Below are 21,983 nucleotides of genomic sequence, written 5' to 3'. Positions count from 1 at the left end.
GCACCAATTTCCCTGCCAGGGATGCTTGATCTTGTTCCTAGTAAGAAAGAAACATGCCATAAATTAGCAACACATCTCCTGTCATCAGGGCTAATCAAGGATGTGGAGTAATGGCTTGATAAAGCCTCATTTTAAAGCAGAGTGTTTAAGCACTTTGTCATTTGTCACTGCCATTAGCTGTTTTTCAGAGCCTTTAACGCCTATTTCCCATTGCCACGAGGCTGCTGCTGTTAAATAAAAGCATGCAGTGTGGTGATGAAACATTTAATGTAGCCAGACATGATAAAAATAGGCCAACAGGCCTTTGAAAATATTATGCTGGTAAATCGCTAGTTGATCTGAGACTTTGGGTCATATCAGAGTGAATAATTTTAAATATGGGGGCTGCTGGCTGGTCAGATTTCATCGTCTTGAGCTAACCTCCAGTCGGAAAACAACCTTTCCACCTTTAAAATTTCCCCCTGGGAGTGTATCAGCAAATCTGTAGTCTCAGTCCAACAGCCTTAATTTTGGCATGGAGCAAGTTCCTGCCTTCATCGTTGGCTCTGGAAAAGCCAGCACTTTTATCTGTGAGGTCTGGCTGGCCTCCAGAAATGCCATCCGGGCGTTCCCTTAAGAAGTCCCTTTGCATGTTTGCTGTAATTTCTTGCTCTCTGGTAGCTGCCCGACCCCAGTGAATAATTTTTTCCAGATACCATGTTAAGACTTCTTTTGATGTGTGTGCCCAAAACATGTCCTTAGACAGTGGGAGGGGGAAGCAGGGTCAGCAGTGGTTAGGATCATCTTCCAGATGGCAAAGCACTTGTTCGCTGCACACCCAGATCTGATTTTTCCACCTCTCTCCCTCAACAGTGTATTAATCTGTTTTCATTAATCATGCAGTGTGTCAAGGCACTTATTTGTACAAGCTCGTTTTTTCCCCCCATCCTTGCTGGCTCTGGAAAGCAGCCTGGTCCTGCCTCTGCATATGGTAAAGCTGGGCCACTTGGTCGCATTTCATGAAGAGCAAGTGGCCAAGTGCTGCAGCGAAGCAGTCCAGCCCGACCTTTGTTTATTAGAGGAAAAGCAGGAGGGGAGCGTTGCTATTTTTTCCCTTTGGGGCTGGCAGAAATCCAGGCTTGGCTGGAGCGAGGAAAGCTGATGGGTCCGTGGGCCTGAGGAGCTGCTTGTAATGTTAAAGAGCTACCAGAGGGTGGGGAGGAAGGAGCCTTTTCTCGCCGTCTTCCTTCTGTAGCTCTTCAGGCTATAGAAAAGCAGATAATAAGGTATCGTGCCCTTTGCTGGACACAGCTCAGCACCATGACTTCGTAGTTGCTGTTTTGCTTCCCTCTCGCTGGTGATATCCACGTTGAGGCGTGAATATTCCCATGCCGCATCCAAATCCAGCTTGCATCTCAGTGTAGCACCAACTGTTCCTCTTATTTCTCACTGCAGCTGCATGTAGCACAGCCATGCCTTGACTTCCCAGCTGCTGTCTTGTAGGGAGATGCAGTTGTGTTTTCCCCTTGGCAATCATCAAGCCTGCAGGCAGGAGGCTAGTTGAATGCCTGAGCCCTCGCCTTCTTCAGTTTTCCCAAGTCTTGTTTGTCCGCCAGAGCATGTGTTGTCATGCACACGCATGGTGTCCAAATGCATGAGTGTGCCCTTTCTGCTATGGCTGTCGCTAAAATGACAAATCGCTCGCAATAAACCATTCTTCAGGATTTTTTTGAGCTGCTTGAGCATGAGGATAAATAATACAGCAGGCAAGTTGTCTGGGGGATAGCTGGTAAATCTTGCTTCAGGTCTTCACAACCCAGTTATTCCCCAGAGCAGATCTAGAGTGCAGAATCTGTCCTTTCCAGATTTTGAGGTGCTTGGATAGATGGCTTCATGTGCCCTGAGATGATACAGCAGTAATTTTGTTTTTCAGGGGTGCGGAAAGCACCTGGCTCCTGTTTCATAGGGCACAGAGTTAGTCTGCAGCTTGGTAAATGGAGTCTCCATAAAAATGCAGCTATGGATAGCCAAGATGAGAAAACAGTAGCCCCATGCCCTCTTTGGCTTGTTCCTTGCTTTTCCAAGCATCTCTTTACTGCTGCTTGTATTTGATCAGCTGCTTGGGTTCATGAGCTTGGAAATCTAAAGGACGTTTATATGAATTAAAGTCGTATTTTTTTTTTCCTGTCTAAACAAGGAAATTATAAAGGAGTTGAAGGTGACTTTGTGTAATAGTTGCGCTCTTTCTTGCTGACATGGTGTTGGCTGTTAAGTGCGTGAATATCTTCCCCCACATTTATACCCTGTAATCTCTTAAATCTAGTTAGGGCTGCAAAACATCGCTGAGCACGTCAAGAGCAAAGCCTTTCTCTTGGCTCTCTCTCTGCAGGTGACCTGTGCATATCCGAAAATGAACGGAGGGTGGTTTCAAAGGAAGCCTGGGAGAAACTCAAGCAATATTTTCCAAAGGCCCCTGAATTCCCAAATAACAAAGAGTGCTGTTCCCAGTGCAAGGTATTTGAATGCCAAATAACATTACCCTTTTGTTGACCGTAAATAGACGGTCATATTTCTAGTTTTCTATTTGATATGACCCAGTGCAGTGGAGGAAAGTAATGTCATCTTTTAATAGCAGCTAGGAACTGAAGCTGTGGTGTAATTAACTGTTTCATGCAGATTTTGGAGCGCGAAGGGGAGGAAAACGAAGCCCTGCATAAGATGATGGCCAGTGAGCAGAAGACTTCTCTCCAGAACCTGTTTCACGATAAATGCAGACCTTGTCTGGGCAGCTGGCCTCAGGTACGGGAAGGAGGGCAAATAGGAGAACATAGCAGGGCTTGGGAGAGGTTTTTATTAGCTTTTATCCCTCTCTCTAAGAAATTTTATTTCACCTGCAAGAGAGGCTGCCTGATAATCATTCACTCAGTCCAAGTGAGACTGTGCCTGTGCTGGGAAGCCTGTGCCAGCGGAGCTTACACGTGTGTTGTGCCGAGGTGTGATTTCCCCCGATTAGCTGTGCTGGCGCAGAGCCCTGCTAAAGACACACGAGAATGGCTCGTGTGCCAACATAGCTGTTGCTGGCCAGGAGTCAGCTAGATAAGCAGTGACAATATTTCTGCTGTGGTTACATCCGCCCCTAGAAGAACCGAAACGGTGCGGCCGTACCGGTGGAGGCAGCTTTCCACCACCCCCCGTTTGCCTTCCCCTGCAGGCCAGGCTATTGCTGCTGGTCAGACAAAATTCACGTGTGCTCCAGCATCCTCCTACGTCCTGAGAGCTCAGGCGAAGCTTCCCTAAATGCTGAAGCCCTGCAAATAGGAGTGATGGTTGTGCAAGACCTCTCATACTGGCTTCTCCCTGGTACAAGCATGCAGCTCGCCAGGACTTTCTTGGGGCTTCGAGGCAGCTCAAAAGAAATGGCACAAGCTGTTGGCTCCATGCCTTGGCTCCTGGACGTCTCACGGTGCTGATTAATGATTGACTCTTAGATCCTGCCAAGCTGCTTTGGCAGGTGTCTGCCTTGGTCGCTCGTACGTGTGAGGGCAGCCTGTCGCTCTCGGGTGCCTTATCCAGCCATGAATAAATATCGAGGTCAATACAGATCCATGTCTCAGAACTGGGGAGCCCCAAAAGGATTTAAATGGGAAACGGTCTGTGCTGAGCTGGAGAGCTGCCAGGCCCTACCAGCAGTATTTAAGGGTAGTAGGTTGGGTCTGCTTTGGTAGCTGGAGTAAGTGATGGAAAGCTGGAGCCCATCACCATGGGTCCGCTTGAAATATGAGGGTCTCTCCAGGCAGCAAGGCTATGTCCTCTGCTGTCTTTGAATTTCCCAGGGGAGCCTGATAAAAGGGTCGAGGATCTTTTCCTCAAGCTTTTTGAGTTTTCCTGATACCAAACAGTTGAGCTTTGGGGAAGAAAATAAGCAGAGCGGTTTAATCGAGAGGAGATGAAGGGGGATTTTAAAAATATGTATATTCCTCAGGTGTGCTGAATTTTCCTGCAGCAAGATGGAGTGAGCCCTTAAATCTGAATTAGGGAAGGTGGTGAGGCTAGGTGAGCATGGAAATGATTTTGTCACCCAGCTCTTAGGATCTTAGTGGTTTCTTGTCCAGGAGCAGACTATATAATGGCACATCAGTTAGGACAGGAAAAAAACAGTTTCTTCTAAAATCTCTGCCTCATGGGGGTGCGTGCCCATAGTTTTGAATCTGTGCTGCTGCCAAAAGGAGAAACTTTTGGATTTTGATGGGTGAAGCAAGTGAGGCAGGTTGGGGTGATCTCACCCCACACCCATGGGTGTGCAAAGACACATCTGCTTTAGACCCTGAGTACCCGGCGAGAGAAAACACGGTGCTGGGGAGTCTTAGCTGCTCCAGGGAAATGGCCGTTTCCTGCTACGACTTAAAGGTAACGGGATCTAAAGATAAACTAACTTTGTAATAAGCACGAGATTAGTAATGTAAGTGCTTAGTACTTGATCCCAAATTATTTTACTTGGCTTTCCCAGCACGCTTGGATGGAGTTGTCATGGTAAAAACGCTGAGGTCTCGAAGAGAATAAGCACTGCAGAAAAAGCTGAACAGTCGCTGCTTCTCTATTGTTGGATTAATTTAAAACGATCCTTTTTGGTTTTCTTTTTTTCACCTCCAGGAGACAGATGAGCTGTATATTGTTTCACAGTTCTTTGTAGAAGAATGGAGGAAATTTGTCAGGTAACTTGGCCCGAGGTTTTTGGTGCTTTTTATTGCTTTTGGGGGGGGCTGTAGATAATGATTTTGCTTTTGAGTCCCAGTGCAGTGTATAGTTACCTGCAGTTTGCCTTTGTGGAAACAAGGAAGCTGATTTTTGCAGGACTCGTATCAGTTGTAATACGTTGTAAGAAACTGAATTTCCTTGTTTACCATGTCTTAACCAGATGGTCGGATTAGATAGTAACCTGATTAGTTTTTTCATCTGTCTGGAGCTGTATCCTAGGCAAAGGTCACCGCTCAATCCTGTTTCCACGGGCTGCTGGTGGTAGGAGATGGAAATCTCTGCTAGATAGGAGAGTAATTTTGCAACGTGCGGGAACGCAGATTTGATTTCCTCGTTGGTAGTAGCTTAATATTCCCTGTTGGAATGCCTTCTGTAAATATTCACCTGTGATTTCTTCTTGGCTGCCTGCAGAATTGTGGTTTTTGTGAAATAATCTGACCAAGCTTTGCAAACTGCTTTCCTTTGCCTGCGCAGGAGGCCGACGCGATGCAGCCCTGTGTCCTCAGTAGGAAACAGCGCTCTTCTCTGCCCCCATGGGGGCCTCATGTTCACCTACGCTTCCATGACCAAAGAAGACTCCAAACTGTGAGTTTCTTCTCTTCATGCATCTGCCTTTGCCAGGTGCCTTTGTCTCTCATGTGCCTCCGGGAACGTTCCCGGAGGCTTGCTGAGCTGCAGCAACACGAGGAGCAAATGCTTTCCCTTGAACAAAATTAACATAGATGCTTTCTTAGGCTCACCTTAGCCTTCATGTGAGGCAAGACCTAAATTGTCAAAGGATGCTGGGTCAGGAAAAAGAGAGCTTACTTCAGCTTGGCTAGTTCCTAACAATAAACTGCCCTGAATTTGACCGGGGCATAGAAACATCCGGCTTCCTTACGATTTTCTTTCTGTGAGAGTTGCCCCTGGAGCACTGGACACTGGGCTGGAGTTCATGCTCCGTAGCATTTCTTCTGCAGTGATGCAGAACTAAAAGTAGCAGATCTTCTACTCCTCTCCTCCTCCATCCTCCCTCCGGCATGACTGGAGCAGAACAGCGTCACTAATGACACGCTACTGTTTCCCTGTTATCTTGGGCGTACAGGCCCTCCCATGTAGCTGGAGTTATGGATTGGTTTTGCAGCTTTTCTTTCATTAACAGACTAAAAAAGAAAAGGGGAGACTGTTCAGGAGCTCAGAGCTTGGCTTTTCCATGTCATAAAGCGCGTTCTTGTTCCTTTGCACAGTATAGCTCTAATATGGCCCAGCGAGTGGGAGAGGATTCAAAAACTCTTCGTCGTGGATCACGTCATCAAAATCACCCGAACACAGGCTGCCGGGGCAGACCCCGAGAGTGCGCTTTACGGCTCTGAGCCCCGTGAGTGAATCTTTTGCCACTGTCCGCACTCTATTCTTTTGCTAATTGGTGCCCACTCCCTGGGAAATGGCTCCTTTTTCGGATAAAGGGTCAGATCTAAGGGGATCAGTGGTAAACAGGGAGCTTGGCAGATGCCCGTGGTTATGTGATCCACTCCAGGTTAGCGGTGAGAGGCATTGGGCAGGTGTCTCCAAGGAGCTGAAGCAATTAAGTGCATTTTTCCTTTGTGCCTCCCCAGAACTCTGTCCAGAGTGCAGAGAAGGGCTGTTATGCCAACAGCAGCGTGACTTGCGTGAGTACACACAAGCAACCATCTACATCCATAAAGTGGTGGATAATAAAAAGGTATGGGCTCTCTTCCTCAGTCCTTGCTCATCCTGGCTCAATTTCATTTAACAGTAACTGCAACAAGTACTGAAATAACGATCTGAACACGGCGGCAAGACGGCTATCGCAGCCTCCCGCATCCTGGCAGGATTGGGACCTGCTGTTGGGGATGCTGGGTGGCCTGTGGTGGTGGGCAGGGCTGCTTTCTGCAGGCAAAATGCACCCAGCTCTGCGGCTCATGGAAGCTATCGCTTTGGCGAAAAGAGCAAATGGGAAAATTCTTGCTGGAGCTGCACTGAAAATTTGGTCTCCTCGAAGCTTCTTTTTGCCAAACCAAATCCTTTGTGTTATCAGGTATCTTCATGGCTGTTCCCAGCTTTGATTATTTTAGGCAATATTGTAACCATTTCTGTATTTATAATTGCATTATCGGGCTCTACCTGTTCTCCTCCATGTCCAATATTTGTCATTTCCTTTCTTGTTTGCTCAAGTGACATTTATTCCTAGATAGAAATAAGGGCTTAACTCTGTGCTGATGAAATAGCAGTGAACTTAGAGATGGTTTTCAGGATCCCCTACAAAGCTGTGAATTATGTCTCTGCTTTACTGGTGCCTTAAGGGATCAGTATCAGCCTAGAATTGGCTTTACAGGTACCCAAAAGCTGGTTACAGTAAGTCTTCTTCCTTAGGGCTTGTTTTATGCTTTAAGGGGGAAACCAAGGCTCATGGGCAAGCTCAGATAAAGATGTCCCTGCACCTTTGCAGCATGGGTGGTTTCGGTTTTTTTACCTCTCATTGATTTCCACCTCCCTGTCAATCTAAGGGAGGAACTGAAGCCTGGAGAACTGCAGGGTTCTGGAGGCTGGGTGGGTTTCTGCCTTGGTTGTGAGATGGAGAGCATGCAGCACAGTGACTGCTCAAGAGAGCCATCAGCTAGGGGATATCAGCCTGTCTGGAGGCTGAATCTCGAGGCTGTATCTTGGCTCTGGTGCAGAGGAGGGTGGTGTGTTTTTTTCTGGGGCTGGACAGGACTCTGCTCACACGTGGGGCTGGCAAAAAACAGGCAGCTATTCTTTGCCGAGCAGCTGGAGTTGGAGAGAGGAGGCGAGAGCTTGCCTGCAAGATCCCTCATTAACAGGGCAGCCTCAGCAAGATGCAAAGCAGCAATAATGCTCGCCAGCAGCGCGGCAGCGCTGCCCGCGAGGATTGCAGACAGTGACACTCGAAGCTACTGCTTCCTTCCCCACCAGTTTTGATTTGCAAAGCCAGGCAGTGTTTCCCATTCCCTCGCCCCTGCTCTTCCCCCACTCTGCAACCCCAGGGTACCTCCTCCAGCTGACACTGCAAGAGGGAAGCCATGGCCATATAAAATCAGCGTAGGGCAGCACTGCTGGAATCCGGAAGGCTCTGGGGAGGCTGCGGTTGGTGCTGGATGTTTGGAAGCTGGGATTGTATTGTTAATTGCAAATACATTGACGGAGAAGCGAGCTGTCGGGCATCCAGGATGGAGAGCGCACCAGTCTCCTGGGATCTTGCAAACCCCAGCTCCATCTGAAGCATAGATTTGAATTGAAGTCCGGCAGATCCATGCCTCCTGGAGTGACTTATACAGAACTGAACATCCTTTTTATTTATATGTTTGCGTAAATTATTTAGATTTCATTTACTTACAACCTCCAGACCCATAAATAATGGTGCTGAGTGCCTCTGTTGGTCTGCTGTGGGGATGGCTAAGTGTCTAATTTACAGATAATATTCCTTTCTCTGTGTTAGGGCTTTCGTAATACACTTAGATGAACCAGAGAAGCAGCCAGCTAATGGGAAAGAAATCAGTCCAGGCCCCTGGAGACTTTCCCTTTGCCTAGAGAGGAGGGTAGGTCCTGAGCTGCAGGAAGCACCTGCAATTCAAGAGAGAAGCTTGTTCTCCTGAGCCGAATCCCCCCATGGTTCAGTGCAGCTGGGGAGGGGTGGAGAAGACTTTGCAGAGCATGCAGAGCAGATCCCTGGGTTGTTCCTGCTCTGCCTCGGTTCATTGGATCAAGGTGGCATCCTGGAAGTCTCAGCAAGCTGTTTGCCATGATGTGACAGTGTGGGTTGATGCTGTCGGGTTAGTTACGGAGAATGATTTTTATGACTTCAGGTAATGAAGGACGCTGCTCCAGAGCTGAACGTGAGCAGCTCCGAAGCTGAAGAGGAAAGGGAGGAAAACAAGCCAGAGGGGGAGCAAGACCCAGATTTTAACCAGGTAGAGATCAAAAATACCACCAGGTTCCTTGGTTTTTGCATCATCTTCTTGAGTCAGCATGATGGGATAGCCCTCCTCCTCCATTTGCCACTAGCAGGCAAAAACAACAGTGTCTTAAATTATTTCAATGGTCATACCACACCATCCCTTTGTTTTTGGAGAGATCAAATATTGATGGTGACTCCTACGCTTGGCTAGTAATCCGCCCCACACTAGCATTAGAAGCAGGAACCAAGGTTTCAAGCAAAGTCCTTTGGTCCTCTTGGTACTTGCATGCGGTGGTTTGCTTCTGAAGGGACTTTTCAGCACTTCGTGCCTTCCCTCGCATGACCGACTTGCCCGAAACACAGTCCAGGGTAAGGGGAGGTTGTATTTTCCACCAATCCCAAACTTGGGCTCCTGATTTTTGCCTCTTGTTTCTAGACTAACGGTGGTGCGAAGCGCCAGAAGATCTCGCACCAGAGCTACATCACTTACCAAAAGCAAGGCATCAGGCGAAGCACCCGGCACCGGAAAGTCAGAGGGGAGAAAGCACTGCTTGTTTCTGCTAATCAGACACTGAAAGAACTGAAAATACAGGTAAGATGTTTTTCCTCCAAGGAATGAGTCGTCTCGAGTAAGAAAACACAAAATTAGGAGTGTGTGGCTGTGAGGGGATGGAGGGGAAGAGTATAAAATCCCATGTGGCATCAAAAGGCCCGTGTTGCTCTTCTAAATGTGGTATTTTTGTGTAGCTCAGTGGTATATTTTTCCCTCTGCAAAAAATCAGCGTGTCTCATTGTGTTGGCACAGATCATGCATGCATTTTCAGTTGCTCCCTTCGACCAGAATTTGTCGATCGACGGGAAGATACTGAGCGATGATACCGCAACGCTCGGCAGCCTGGGAGTCATCCCTGAGTCCGTCATTTTATTAAAGGTAATGTGAGAGTCTGGCTGCTGAAAGGAAGTTGAATAAAGCAGAGAATTGAACTGATTTTTGTACAAGCAAAGAAAAACATGTTGTGGTGCATGTGAAAACTGCTGTGCACTAGATGTGACCACCCGTGGGTGCTCGGTAGCCTAATTTAATGAGTTCTTCCTGAAGCTCCTTCTTGGAGGAGGAAAATCCTCTTTTTTTAAAGGAGCTTTTATTATCTGATCTTTGCTGCTGAGCTGGATACCTACCAGCCCAAAATATGGCTAAAGTATGGAGCAAGTCCTCCCCTCTTGTTCTCAGACACTGTTTGGGCAAGAGACCTGTTCCCCGCTCCCCTCCAGAGCAGCATCATGAACTGATCGGGCTGTGAACTTCCAAACGAGGTGGCTTGTTCATTAATCCCCTGCTCCACTTTATTTTCCAGGCTGATGAACCAATTGCAGATTACGCAGCGATGGATGACGTTATGCAAGGTGAGGCGGGGGGGGACCCTGGAAGGTTTTGGGGTTCAGGGAAGGCACCTCATCACTGTGATTTTGGGAGCTGTGTTGGTGGCCAAGGATTGTGTTGGGTTTGGGTTGTAAAGGTAGAAAATAGAGACGTTGAATCTTTCCTGTCACTGTCAATGGGAGATCCAGTGGTACGCCACCACTCCAACAAAAGATCCCTTTAGAAACAACTTGTCGAGAGACTTCTAACCCTGTGCCTTTTTCTTTCCATCCTCAGTTTGTATGCCTGAAGAAGGATTTAAAGGTGAGTCTGGGGTTCCCCCCCTCCCCGCCTTTATTTAAGCCCATGCTAATTTTGTCTCCATCCCGTAAGTGTCATCATCTTTTGGTGATTGTCTTTTTTTGTCCTCAGGGACTGGTTTACTTGGACACTGATGGTTTTCTGAGCAACAGAGGAGCGACCAGAAGGGAAGAGGATTTTGACATGGTAGGGCATTAAAAGAAAAAAAAAAAAGGTGGATACAGTACTGAACTCTTTGACTCTTCCAGAAGGCAGAAACCCATTCTGAAATGACTGCCCTCCCCCCCCCCCAAAAAAAAATGCCTTATGTCAAAGCAGATTGCACTGAAGGACATCCTGCCTTCAAGAGAACGTTCCCGATTTTATATTTAATAAAGCAACAGGAAGGTTGGAAAGTTTAGCAGCAGTAAGAGCGTATCATGTTTACAGGCGAGGGAGACGGAGGCATTCTTGTGTATTCCCTGACTCAAATCCCGCACCGCGCTCATCTGTCCGAAAAGGGGTTGTAATTCAGTAGATCAAAAACATCTTGATCTGTTCTCGAGTAACTCTTTAGGTGTAACCTGCTTACAGATAATCCTGTCTTTGATCCACTATTACTCTTTCAGTACAGCATGGAAGTAAAGAAATTGTTACTTGTGAGGAATGTCTAGCTCTTTCAAAAAAAAAACAAAACAAAAAAAACACCAAAAAACCCCCCCAAACTTCATCTTATTTAACTGAAAATGTAAGCTGTGGTCTGCCTCCGAAAGCCTTCCATCGCGGAGGGGACAGGGAGCTGCCTCCCTCGCCGGCTTTTCAGCCGCTCGCCTTCACTTCCAAATGTTTGATGATCTTTCAATAACCACCTGGTCTTTCTCTGTGAACTGTGTTTTTTAGAAACGTGGGGTATTTTAACGACTTTTGATAACATCTTTTCCTCCAGTCCGGGACTGCCAGGAGAGCTCACGCCCATGGCTTGGGGGAGCCTGAACCAGAGCAAAGGGGGTGCGGGTGGGTGCCCTGTTTCCATGGGAAGAGGTTTTGGTTTTTTCCCCCTCTGTTCTCCTCATTTTTCAGGAATGCACTAATAATTTTTTTTTTTTTTTTTTTTTTTTTTTTGCATCTGTAGCTCCCAGAAAGGATCTCTCCCCATTACCCATTAGTAGCAGGAACTAGTGTACCACTTCCAGACTTTAAAAAAAAAAAAAAAAAAAAAAAAAAAAAAAAAAGGGCACTGTCGAGGTATCTCTGTAATAAAGTTAGGTATTTCCTCTTCCTTTTCAGCCTTTTAACTTGTTTCCGCGGCAAAATGTGATGCAGAGAGTTGGGTTGCTGCCGCATCAGCTTCATTTTTTTTAAAGGACTGCAGGAGTTTGGGGCTGTGAGAAGAGGGCAGGGGCCACGTATCCCATCCTAACAACCCCAGTAGCGTTTATTTTAAATTTTATCTTTTATCTGAAGAATTACATCTGCCCTTTGCTGAGAACGGGGGTTCTGCATCCTCCTCCCCGTCCCTGGCAGGTTTTGGGGCGAAGCAGCCAACATCTGGGGGCTGTGGAGCTCTTAAAAGGTTGGTTTTGGGGCAATTTGGACCCGCGTATTCTTTCCCAAGGTAAAGACGTCAGCAGGAATTTGGCACGCCAAAGCCGCTTCATCCTTTGGGAACGGGCAGGAGGTTTTCTTCTTCCCATACTGAAGCACTCGCTTGTGTACATATTCCCTGGAAATTCTGTTGTTGTTTCTATTTTTTCCAATTTGCTGTTAATTTTTTTTTTAATGTTACAAACAATCTCTTCCTTGAGCTTATAACATTGCAAAATTAAAGTCTCTAAACTCAGTGGGTTAAGGTATTAGCCAGGGCCGTGGCGGTGTTTCCGAGAAGCGATGTATGGCCGCAGCGTGGCATCGCCGTATCTCACGGAGGACGCAGGTACAAGATGTGATCAAAGGCCCAATTACCGTTTTGTCTGTTATTTGCAAACATTATCGGATTAAAATTGTCATTTGAGCTGTGGAAGCCTTATTAAAGCGCATACACATGGTCTGTCTTGTGTTTTAACACCTCCCCGGAAGGCTGGGGATTTCTTAGGCTGCAAATCTCGCTCTGGACCATCCCAAAAAAAGGGATGGGGATGGGAGTGAGCAGGATCCCTGCGGCGCTGGGCATCGCACCAACCTTGGCACATCGTGTGGTTTTTATTGGAGGCTCAACGGTGCCGTGTGCCGTTTGGCAGCCCTTTCCCCGTGGAAGCACAGGTGCGGGATGGGCCAAGGCAGCTGCAGGGTTGGTTTCGGTGTCCCCAACCCCACGCCGGCGCGTCACGTCTCACCCTCTCCCCGCACTGGCGCATTGCCCGGGTTGCCGCTTCCCTGGGGGGCTGCGTGGCCGGGGCTCGGTGCCAGGCCCCGGCTCCTTCCGCCCTGGCACCCGGCAGCAGGGAGCTGGTGCCAGCCATTCCTCGAGGGCCCCTGGAGCTGGGGTGTCCCTCTGAAATAGCCCCTGAGGGGAGATGGGTGCTGGGGGGGGGGGGGGGTCGCTCACGTCCTGGGTGCTGTTGGGGGGTGATGGAGAGGGTCTTGGGGAGGTGAGGGGTGATGGGTGGGGATACCGGGGAGGGATGCAGGGGGGACCCCGCTAGGCAAAGGGGGAGGAGGAGGATGGGGGGATGCAGGTGATTGACCCGGGTACTGGCCATTGGGGGGGGGGGGGGGGGGGCTGGAGAGGGTTCCCCGGGGACCAGGGAGGGAGTTGGGGGCTACCCCGGCATGGGGGGGGGACGACGACGGGATGGACACGGGTGCTGGGGACAGCAGGAGGCGGCATCCAGGTGGTCCTGGGGGGGACGGACAAGGGACACGGGACCCCCCCAGGCTGGGGGGGTGATGCCGTTCCCAGCGCCCCGTTCCCGGAGCTGGTATCGGTTCCCGGTTCCGGTACCGGTTCCCCGGTGCCGGTTCCTGGTTCCGGTACCGGTTCCCCGGTATCGGCCGCCCCCGGAGGGGCCGCCCCGCCCCGCCGCACGTGACGCGGCGCGGTGGCTGAGAGCGGCGGGGCCCCCGCTCCGCTCCGCTCCGGTACCGGCTCCGCTCCGGTACCGGCACCGGCCCCGCCGACCCTCCGGTAAGTGCCGCGCCGCGGGCACCGGGAACCGGGGTCCCCCCGGCGACACCCCAACCCCCGCGGTGTCCGTGTCGTCCCCCCCCGCCACCGGCGCAGTACCGGGGGGGGCCCGTCCCCCGGTGACCTTCAGCCGCTGCCGGTACCGGCGAGGCCGGGGGGGGGGAATCAACCCCCCCCATATACCCCCCAACCTGCCCCTCCCCAAAATATGTCCCCCATGAATTGCCTCCCTCCCAGCCTTCCCCCCCCCCAGATATCTCCCGCATTAATTAACCCCCTCAACCTGCCCCCCCCCCCAACCTTGCCCCCCCCCCGGCGCTACCCCAAAATCTGTCCCCCCCTTTCTGCCTCCCCCCCATCCTGCCCCCATCATCTCCCCCACCCCCGTGCCCCCCCCAGCCCAGTCCCCGCAATCTGCCCCTTATGCCCCCCCCCCCCCGCCCCCAGCCTGGCCCCACATTTGGGTGTCGTCGTCCCCCCCCCGCCGCTTCTACTACACCCCCCCCCCGGGGACTGCCTCCCCCCACCCTTGGGTGCTGGGGGGTGGGGAGCGATGGGAGACACCCCCCCCCCCCAGGACCCCACAGGGCCCCACTGCCCGGCAGGGTCACACCGGGACCCACGGGTGCGCAGGGACGTGTCACGTTTGCACCAGGGTCGTGTTTGCACGGGGACGCGTTTGCACGGGGACAGGTCGCGTTTGCACCAGGGTCGTGCTTGCACAGGGATGGGTCGCGTTTGCACCAGGGTCGTGTTTGCACAGGGACGGGGCTCATTTGCACCAGGGGGGCCTTTGCACCAGCATCGCCTTTGCACAGGGATGGGGTGCGTTTGCACGAGGCTCCCCGTTGCACCAGGGACACGCTCGCACGCCGCCGTGTTTGCACAGGGACGGGGCGCGTTTACACGGGCGTTCGTGCTCGCGGGAGGGGTCGCGGGCGGCCGGGCTGTGTTTGCAGGGGGCTGGGACCCGTTTGCACCACGGCTGCGTTTGCACAAGGACGGCTTTGCAGCGGGGCCGCTGTCGCGGCGTGTCCCCCCCGTGTCCCCCCTCCCGTGTCCCGGGCGGTGCTCGGCGCTGCCGGTGCCCGGCGCTGTCCGTGGTGCTGCCCCGCGGGCGCCGCCTCCCGCCCGCAGAGGGCGCCCTTCGGGGGGGTGGGGGGGGAGGTGGGTGGCGGTGGGGGGACGCGATGAGTTGGGGGGACGACCTCAGTAGCCGGGCACCCCCGTGTAGTGAACCCAACACCTGCCGCTCCTGGCCCGCTGGCTCCTGGCAGCCAGCAAGGTGGCGCTTGGCTTGCTGCCATCAGTAGGCTTCAGGGGTAACGCTGCTGCCCAAGCGGTCAAGTGTCACGGCAAGGGGTTGTGGGGGAGCTCTCCTCTCCCCCAGAAAGCGCCATGGACCTCCGTGGGCCCCCCTGCACCACCTAGACATATCTCCAGCTGGCACCGCCATCCCCTTGGCCACCCCACCCCAAGGTAAGCCTCCGTGGGTGCTGCCCACCCATGGGTGCTCATCCCAAGGTGGGGTAATGGACACCCACAGCCCCCATCTCCCGCAGGGCAGCAGGATGGCCCAGCAGCGCCATGGTATCCCCCCACCACTCAAGGTAGGCATTGCTGGGGTGGGGGTAGCCAACCAGCACCCATGGGTGCCTGAGTGGCCTTCACCCACCCCAGCACCCATGGGCGCTGGTGTAGCCTTCACCCACCCCATTATCTTGCAGACGGAGGAGGACTACATCCCCTACCCCAGCGTGCACGAGGTAGACCACCCACTCCCCTCCAGAGATGGGTGCAGTGGCAGGCAAGCGGCTGGGTGGGTGGGTGGCCAGAGCGCTCACCTCAGTTGTGGGTGCAGGTGCTGGGCCGGGAAGGGCCGTTCCCCCTCATCCTCCTGCCGCAGTTTGGGGGTTACTGGATCGAGGGCACCAACCACCAGCTGAGCGGGGCACCCGATTCCCCCCACACCCCGGCACCCAGCACCCGGGCAAGGCTTGAGGGCAACCACACGGCCAAGATCTACCGCAAGCACTTCTTGGGCAAGGTGAGGCCCTGGGGGTGCTCCAGGGATGGGTGCTTGGGGTGGCTGGGCCTGGGCGTGGTCATGGAGACCTCATAAGCATGGGTGCTTAAGGACATGGGTGCCCCATGGCATGGGTGCTTATGCGTATGGGTGTGGGTATCTATGGGAGCATGGGAGCCCTGTGGGTGTGGGTGCTCATGCACCTGGGTGCCCCATGGCATGGTTGCTCATGGGCATGGGTGGCTCATTGCATGTGAGCCCGTGAGCGTAGGGGCTCCATAGGTGATGGTATCTGTGAGTATGGGTGCTCATGGACATGGGTGCCCCATGGGGATGAGTGCTCAGGTTTATGGCTGCTCAGGGATCTGGGTGCCCTATGGCGTGGGTGCTTGTAGACACAGGTGTCCGTGGGCATAGGGAACCTACAAGTGTCTGTGGGATGGGTGCCCTACAGGTATGGGTGCTCATGGATATTGGTGCTCATGGGCGTGGGTGCCCCATGGCACGGGTGTCTGTCAGCATGAGCACTCACTGGGGCTGCCATGGGTGCTTGGCCCCCTCCCCGCAGGAGCACTTCAACTACTACTCCCTGGACCCGGCGCTGGGCCACCTGGTCTTCTCCCTCAAGTACGATGAGCAAGAGCACCTCCACCTGCTGCTGCGGTGAGCAGGCTGCCAGGGGGCACCCATGGGTGCTGGCTGGGGGTAGGGGGCCATCCTGACCCCCCCACCTCACCCCGCAGCACCCGTGCCCGCACCCTGCACGACGTGGTGCCCATCTCCTGCCTGGCCGAGTTCCCCAACGTGGTGCAGATGGCCAAGGTGGGTGCAACACCCCCGGCAGCACCCATGGGTGCTCCCCTCCCTGGGCTACCCATTGCATCACCCATCCTTCCCGCAGCTGGTGTGCGAGGATGTCAACGTGGATCGCTTCTACCCTGTGCTCTACCCCAAGGTGAACGGGGTGGAGGGAGCACCCACAGGTGGGGGGCACCCCGGGGTGCCCCCCACCCAACCTCCACCCCCTCCTGACCCTGCAGGCATCCCGCCTCATCCTCGCCTTCGACGAGCACGTGCTCAGCAACCACTTCAAATTTGGGGTCATCTACCAAAAACTGGGGCAGGTATGGGGTGGGGTGGGCGGGGGTTAGGGTGGGGGGGTCCCGGGTGGGTGCTGGCACCCATCCCCACCCCACCGCAGACCTCTGAGGAGGAGCTTTTTGGCACCACGGAGGAGAGCCCGGCGTTCACAGAATTCCTCGACATCCTGGGTCAACGGGTGCAGCTGCGGGACTTCAAGGGGTGCGTGATGGGGTGCTGGGTGCGGGGCACCCGTGGATCCCAGGTTCAGGGTGCCTGTCCCCCCACCACCCAGGTTTCGGGGGGGGCTGGATGTGACCCACGGGCAGACAGGCAGCGAGTCGGTCTACTGCCACTTCCGTGACAAGGAGATCATGTTCCACGTCTCCACCAAGCTGCCCTACACCGAGGGGGATGCCCAGCAGGTGGGGCACCCAGGGGTGCTGGGAGAGGGGATGGAGGAAGGCGGGAAGCAAGGGCTGGGGGGGGGGGGAGGGGGAACACATGGGTGCTTGGGGGGGGAGGTGTAAGGGGTCCTGGGGCACCCTCATGGGGTGGAAGGTCTGGTGGGGCACCTATGGGTGCTTTGGGGGTGTCCATGGGGTGCAGGGGCTCCTGGGACACCCATGGGTGCTGGGGGGCATCTGTGGGACACAAGGGCTAGCAGCACACCCAATGGGTGCTGGAGGTCGTCTATGGGATGCAAAAGCTCCAGGGGCACCTATGGGGCACAGGGTCTGCCATTCCTTTTGCCCCCCCCGGTGTGACCGCCCTCCCTGTTCCCCGTGTCCCCCCCATCCCCACAGCTGCAGCGGAAGCGTCACATCGGCAATGACATCGTGGCCATCGTCTTCCAGGATGAGAACACCCCCTTCGTCCCCGACATGATCGCCTCCAACTTCCTCCACGCCTTCGTGGTGGTGCAGCTGGAGCAGGGCGGCTCCCAGGGGACCCTCTACAAGGTACTGGCCCATGCCTCAGTTTCCCCATCCTTATGGGGTGCTGGGGGCAGTGGGGTGCCCCGTCACACCCACCCACCCACCACAGGTCTCCGTCACTGCCCGTGACGACGTGCCCTTCTTCGGCCCGCCACTGCCCGACCCTGCCGTCTTCAGGAAGGTGAGCACCCATGGGTGCTGTCGGTGTGTGGGGGGGCTGTGTCCCCAGAGTGGCACCCACCCAGGGTTGCCCCTCGCCCTCACAGGGCCCTGAGTTCCAGGAATTCCTGCTGACGAAGCTCATCAACGCCGAGTACGCCTGCTACAAGGCCGAGAAGTTCGCCAAGCTGGAGGTGGGTGCAAACGTGGGTGCTGAGCGCGGCGCCGCATCTGCAACAGGGCTGTTCACGCCGTGGGGCACGTGGGTGCTGTGGACGTGGGGTGGTGCATGCCATGGGTGCTGTGGGTGCTGTGCCTGCTGCGGGGCCTATGTCTGCCGCGGGTGCCGTGCCTGTAAGTGGGTGCCGTGCATGCCGTGGGTACTGCGCCTGCAGCAGTTCTGGGGGTGCCGCGCACGCCACGGGTGCCGTGCGTACGGTGGGGCTGTGCCTGTGGGTGCCGTGGACGATGCGGGGGGGCTGTGCAGGTGGGTGCCGTGTATGCCGGGTGCTCTGTGTGTGGGTGCTGGGTACGCTGGGTTGCTGCCGGGCGTGGGGTGGGGCCGTGCCTGCGGCGGTGGCGTGTCTGAGGGTGCCGCGCCTGCTGCGGGCGCCGTGCACGCTGAGTGCCGGGTGGGTGGGCAGCCTGCGTGGGTGCCCCGTACGGCGGCTGCGGCGCCCGCTGTGGGTGCTGGGTGGGTGTGTGGGGGGGTGCCCCGTACGGCTGGCACAGCGCCTGCTGTGGGTGCCGTGCTCGGGGGTGCCGTACACAGCGTGTGCCGTGGGTGCCGTGGGGGCGGGCGGGGGGTGGCAGCGGGTCCCCGGCAGCGCGGTGGGTGCGCAGGAGCGGACGCGGGCGGCGCTGCTGGAGACGCTGCACGAAGAGCTGCAGGCCCGCAGCCAGGCCATGCTGGGGCTCGGCCCCGACGACGAACGTCCCGACAACGGCGCCGCCGCACCGGGATTCTTCGAGTCCTTCAAGGTGGGGTACGGCGGGGGCGTCGTCCGTCGTCTTCCCCCGCCAAAACTGCTGGACGGGGGCGCCCGGCAGTACCGGGGGGGGGGGGTGCTGACGGGGAGGGGGGGGGGGGTGCAGCCTCTCCCTGGAGTCCGGGACCACCCCGCCCCGGGACCCCCTCAACGCCCCCCCCCCCCCCCCCCCCCCCCCCGCCAACGCCGCCGCCGGTGCTCCCGGCGTGAGAGCCCCGCCCCGGGACACGCCCCCACCGCGCTGGCCACGCCCACCGCCCGGGCAGCTTGCCTGCCGGCGCCTGGCTGAGGACACGCCCACCGCCGCGAGGCCGCGCCCCCTCTAGGGGACAGGGCCGCCCCGCGCTCGCCAGCCCCGCCCCGTTCCCCCCCCCCCCGCCCCCAGCCCCAAGGTAGCCCCGCGCCTCGCCGACAGGCGCACGCCCCGCCCAGCCCTTAAGCCCCGCCTCTTCAGGCCCACCGCCCGCCCCTTCGCTTAAGCCCCTCCCACCCCCTCGTCGGCCCCGCCCCCTCCCCGCAACCCCATTCACCCGCGCGGCCCCGCCCCTCCCGGTGCCCCCGGTGCCCCCCCGGGGCCGGTGACGCGGTGCCGTCCCCAGTCGCTGCTGGTGCCCGGGAGCCGGCGGGGACGCCGCGGCAGCGCCATCGGGCTGGGCTCTGTGGAAGAGGTGGGTAGCCCCGGCACGGACACAGCCCCCCCGGTGTGTGTCCCCCGGTATTCTCCCCCACCACCACCCCGGTTCCCGGTTAACGGCGACCCGCAGGCGCTGCTGGTGCCCGGGAAGAGCCCGTCGCGGCGGCGGCCCGGGCCGCTCGCCTCCCGCCGCTCCAGCGCCATCGGTATCGAGAGCATCCAGGAGGCGCCGGCCGGCAGGTGAGCTCCGGTACCGGGACACCGGGCTGGCATCGTCCGGTGTCCCCTCCCGGTGTCACCTCACTGCCCGCCGCCTCCCCCCCCAGGGACGGCCCCGCCGCCGCCCCCGCCGCCCCTGAGGGCGCCTGCTCCGCACACAGCTCCCCCGAGAGCCGCCGGCACCCCGACAGGTCCCGCACCGGGATGGGGAGGGCACCGGGACAGGGTGACACGGGGACTGGAGGGCACTGGGATGCGGCAGCGCAAGGACGGGGTGGCACTGGGACATGGTGGCACCGGCACAGGGTGGCACCGGCATGGGGTAGCACCAGGATGGTGTGACATGGGGACAGGAGGGCACTGGGACAGGGTGACGTGGGGACTGGAGGGCACTGGGATGGGGTGGCGAGGGAACAGGGTAGCACCAGGACGGGGTGGCACCGGGATGGAGCGGTACCAGGATGGGGTGACATGGGGACAGGGTGGCATTGGGGTGACACAGGGACTGGAGGGCACTGGGATGGGGCAGCATGTGAGTGGGGTGGCACTGGGACAGGGTGACACTGGGGTGGGGTGGCACATGGACAGAGTGGCACAGGGATGCGATGGGACAGGGTGACACTGGGATGGGATGACACCGGGACAAGGTGCCACCAGGATGGTTGGCACAGGGTGACAAGACAGCACAGGGATGGGGTGTCGCAGGGACAGGGTCACCCAGGAACCTAGTGGCACAGGCACTGTATGTCACAGGAACAAGGTAGCAAGGGGCTGCAGTGGGGTGGGGTGGCGCAGGGATAGGGTGGCACTTGGGTGGCCTGGGCACAGGGTGGCATGGGACGGGGGTAGTTTGGGGTTCGGGTTGCGTGGAGGTGGGGTGGCACAGGGTTGGGTGGCACGGGGACAGGTCGGTATGGTGACAAGGGACACTGGGATGGGTTGGCATGGGGACAGGATGGCACGAGAATGGGATATCACAGGGATGGGACGGTGTGGGGACAGGACATCCCAGGGATGGTGTGGCACAGGGATGGCACATCCCAGGGACGAGATGGCATGGGGGTGGGTTGGCACGGGGATGGGGTGGCACAGGGACAGGATGGTGTGGGGACGGGGTGGCACAGGGACAGCGTGGTGTCGCAGCGGGCCATGGCGGCGGCAGCCACATGGCGTGGTGCCAGCCTGTCCCCGGCATTGGGAACTGTCACTCGGCAGGGCCGAGAAGCCGGAGCCGCCGGATTTCTCCCGCTCCTCCTCCAGCGCCAGCAGCTTCGGCAGTGCCACCGAGGAGCCCAGCGAGCCGGGCAGGGTACTGGGGTGCTGGGAGGGGGATGTAGGGTGCTGGGGGGGTTGGTGGGAGCAGCACCCCTTTGACACACCCCCTCGCACCCTTAGGAGAGCCGCTCGCCCTCGGGGACCCACCGTGACGCCTTCACCGACACCCCCTGGCCAGATGACCCCCCCGGTATCCCCCCAGGTAGCCCATCACTGGGGCATCAGGCCACTGCGGGGCTGGGTACCCCCCCCCCACTGGTGCTCATGCCCCCCCCTTTTCCCCCAGGTCACCGTCCCCCTGACCCCCCTTGCCCCGAGATCAAAATCCAGCTGGAGCGGCCTCCCCATAATCCGGTGAGGCTGTGCCCCCCACCCCCCCCCAGTGCACCCATATTGGGGGCACCCATATTGGGGTGCACCCACTGATGTCCCTCCACACAGGGTTCGTAGTTACAGTCCCCCCCATCCCTGGAGGCGGCGGGGGGGGGTGGGGTGGCACCGCTTCACCCCCCCCGTGTTCCACCCCCATGCCAGGAGCCGAAGCCATCATCCCCAGTGCAGGATTTGGGGGGATCCCCCCCAAAAATGGGGGTGTCTTCCCCCCCCCCCCAGACAATCTCCATCACCCCAACTACCCCTTGGGGGGGTGTGATGGACCACAAAGGGCCCCCCACCCGTCCACCGTGACCCCAATGCCACATGGGGTGGGGGCTCCCCCGAAATGAAAAGCGGGTCCAACCCGAGCATCACCCCCTCCCTAAAAAAAGGGGGGGCTCAAATCCAGGGCAAATCCAAAGTGGGGGTCCCCCTGCCCCCCCCCCCCTCCCTTTTATTTTAAGGGAAAAAAGCTCCGGAATGGGTCAGATGCTGGAACTGGGGGGGGGAGGGGGGAATTATTTTTTCAAACAACCCTCCCCCCAAATCGTGTTTGTGTGTCCCGTAAGTCCTGTATAAAATAAAGGTTTATTTATCGCTACAGCTGGGAAATGCTGGAGGGGGGTCCTGACATCTGGGGGAGGGGGAATCCCCAAATCCCCAAGCGTCAGCTGGGGCTGATGCTCCACATAGTTTTAAAACCACCCCGAATTCACCCATTTTTGGGAGTCATTTACCCAAATTCTGGGGCTATCGTGGCAGTCAGGCTGAGCAAAGCCTTGATTTGATTTTTCCCCTATTTTTGGGGTGCTGTGGGTAACCCAAAACGTGGCAGGCCCCCCCCACGCCCCCAA

General features: G+C 56.4%; 2 protein-coding genes across 16 annotated transcripts in view; both read left to right on the top strand.

Annotated features, from left to right (window-relative positions):
- The window catches only part of USP48 (ubiquitin specific peptidase 48), a 29,203-nt gene extending 18,185 nt beyond the window's left edge, over nucleotides 1–11,018 (top strand). For 4 of the 6 annotated variants that reach the window (XM_049796220.1, XM_049796154.1, XM_049796070.1 and 1 more), the window contains exons 16-27: nucleotides 2,369–2,493; nucleotides 2,656–2,778; nucleotides 4,630–4,691; nucleotides 5,209–5,319; nucleotides 5,961–6,091; nucleotides 6,330–6,436; nucleotides 8,559–8,663; nucleotides 9,087–9,242; nucleotides 9,456–9,581; nucleotides 10,006–10,054; nucleotides 10,308–10,334; nucleotides 10,443–11,018. In XM_049796220.1, the coding sequence (XP_049652177.1) occupies nucleotides 2,369–2,493; nucleotides 2,656–2,778; nucleotides 4,630–4,691; nucleotides 5,209–5,319; nucleotides 5,961–6,091; nucleotides 6,330–6,436; nucleotides 8,559–8,663; nucleotides 9,087–9,242; nucleotides 9,456–9,581; nucleotides 10,006–10,054; nucleotides 10,308–10,334; nucleotides 10,443–10,465 (1,145 nt within the window). In that variant the 3' untranslated portion in view covers nucleotides 10,466–11,018. Of the gene's footprint in view, nucleotides 1–2,368; nucleotides 2,494–2,655; nucleotides 2,779–4,629; nucleotides 4,692–5,208; nucleotides 5,320–5,960; nucleotides 6,092–6,329; nucleotides 6,440–8,558; nucleotides 8,664–9,086; nucleotides 9,243–9,455; nucleotides 9,582–10,005; nucleotides 10,055–10,307; nucleotides 10,335–10,442 lie in introns of those variants that run through there. The other 2 variants (XM_049796304.1, XM_049796384.1) reach the window with 2 other exon arrangements.
- Nucleotides 11,019–13,226: 2,208 nt separating this feature from the next.
- Nucleotides 13,227–21,717, top strand: RAP1GAP (RAP1 GTPase activating protein). Of its 10 annotated transcripts, none has more exons than XM_049809195.1 (21): nucleotides 13,227–13,434; nucleotides 14,775–14,913; nucleotides 15,002–15,044; nucleotides 15,162–15,200; nucleotides 15,296–15,481; nucleotides 16,029–16,123; nucleotides 16,204–16,282; nucleotides 16,362–16,415; nucleotides 16,501–16,584; nucleotides 16,662–16,762; nucleotides 16,836–16,965; nucleotides 17,347–17,502; nucleotides 17,588–17,659; nucleotides 17,745–17,831; nucleotides 18,481–18,618; nucleotides 19,226–19,294; nucleotides 19,391–19,500; nucleotides 19,587–19,670; nucleotides 20,695–20,788; nucleotides 20,875–20,956; nucleotides 21,041–21,717. In XM_049809195.1, exons 3-21 carry the CDS (start codon nucleotides 15,006–15,008, stop codon nucleotides 21,178–21,180), a joined length of 1,839 nt encoding a protein of 612 aa, XP_049665152.1. In that variant the 5' UTR covers nucleotides 13,227–13,434; nucleotides 14,775–14,913; nucleotides 15,002–15,005; the 3' UTR covers nucleotides 21,181–21,717. The 10 variants fall into 10 exon arrangements, with proteins under 10 accessions (XP_049665152.1, XP_049665142.1, XP_049665134.1 ...); XM_049809185.1 differs by having other exon boundaries at nucleotides 14,748–14,913; XM_049809177.1 differs by having other exon boundaries at nucleotides 14,745–14,913.
- Nucleotides 21,718–21,983: the final 266 nt, after the last annotated feature.

The sequence above is a fragment of the Accipiter gentilis genome, chromosome 1 (genome assembly GCF_929443795.1).
Source record: "Accipiter gentilis chromosome 1, bAccGen1.1, whole genome shotgun sequence".
Taxonomy (NCBI): Eukaryota; Metazoa; Chordata; class Aves; order Accipitriformes; family Accipitridae; genus Astur; species Astur gentilis.
The sequence above is the reverse complement of the archived record's forward strand: the minus strand, read 5'-3'. Positions and strand labels throughout refer to the sequence as shown.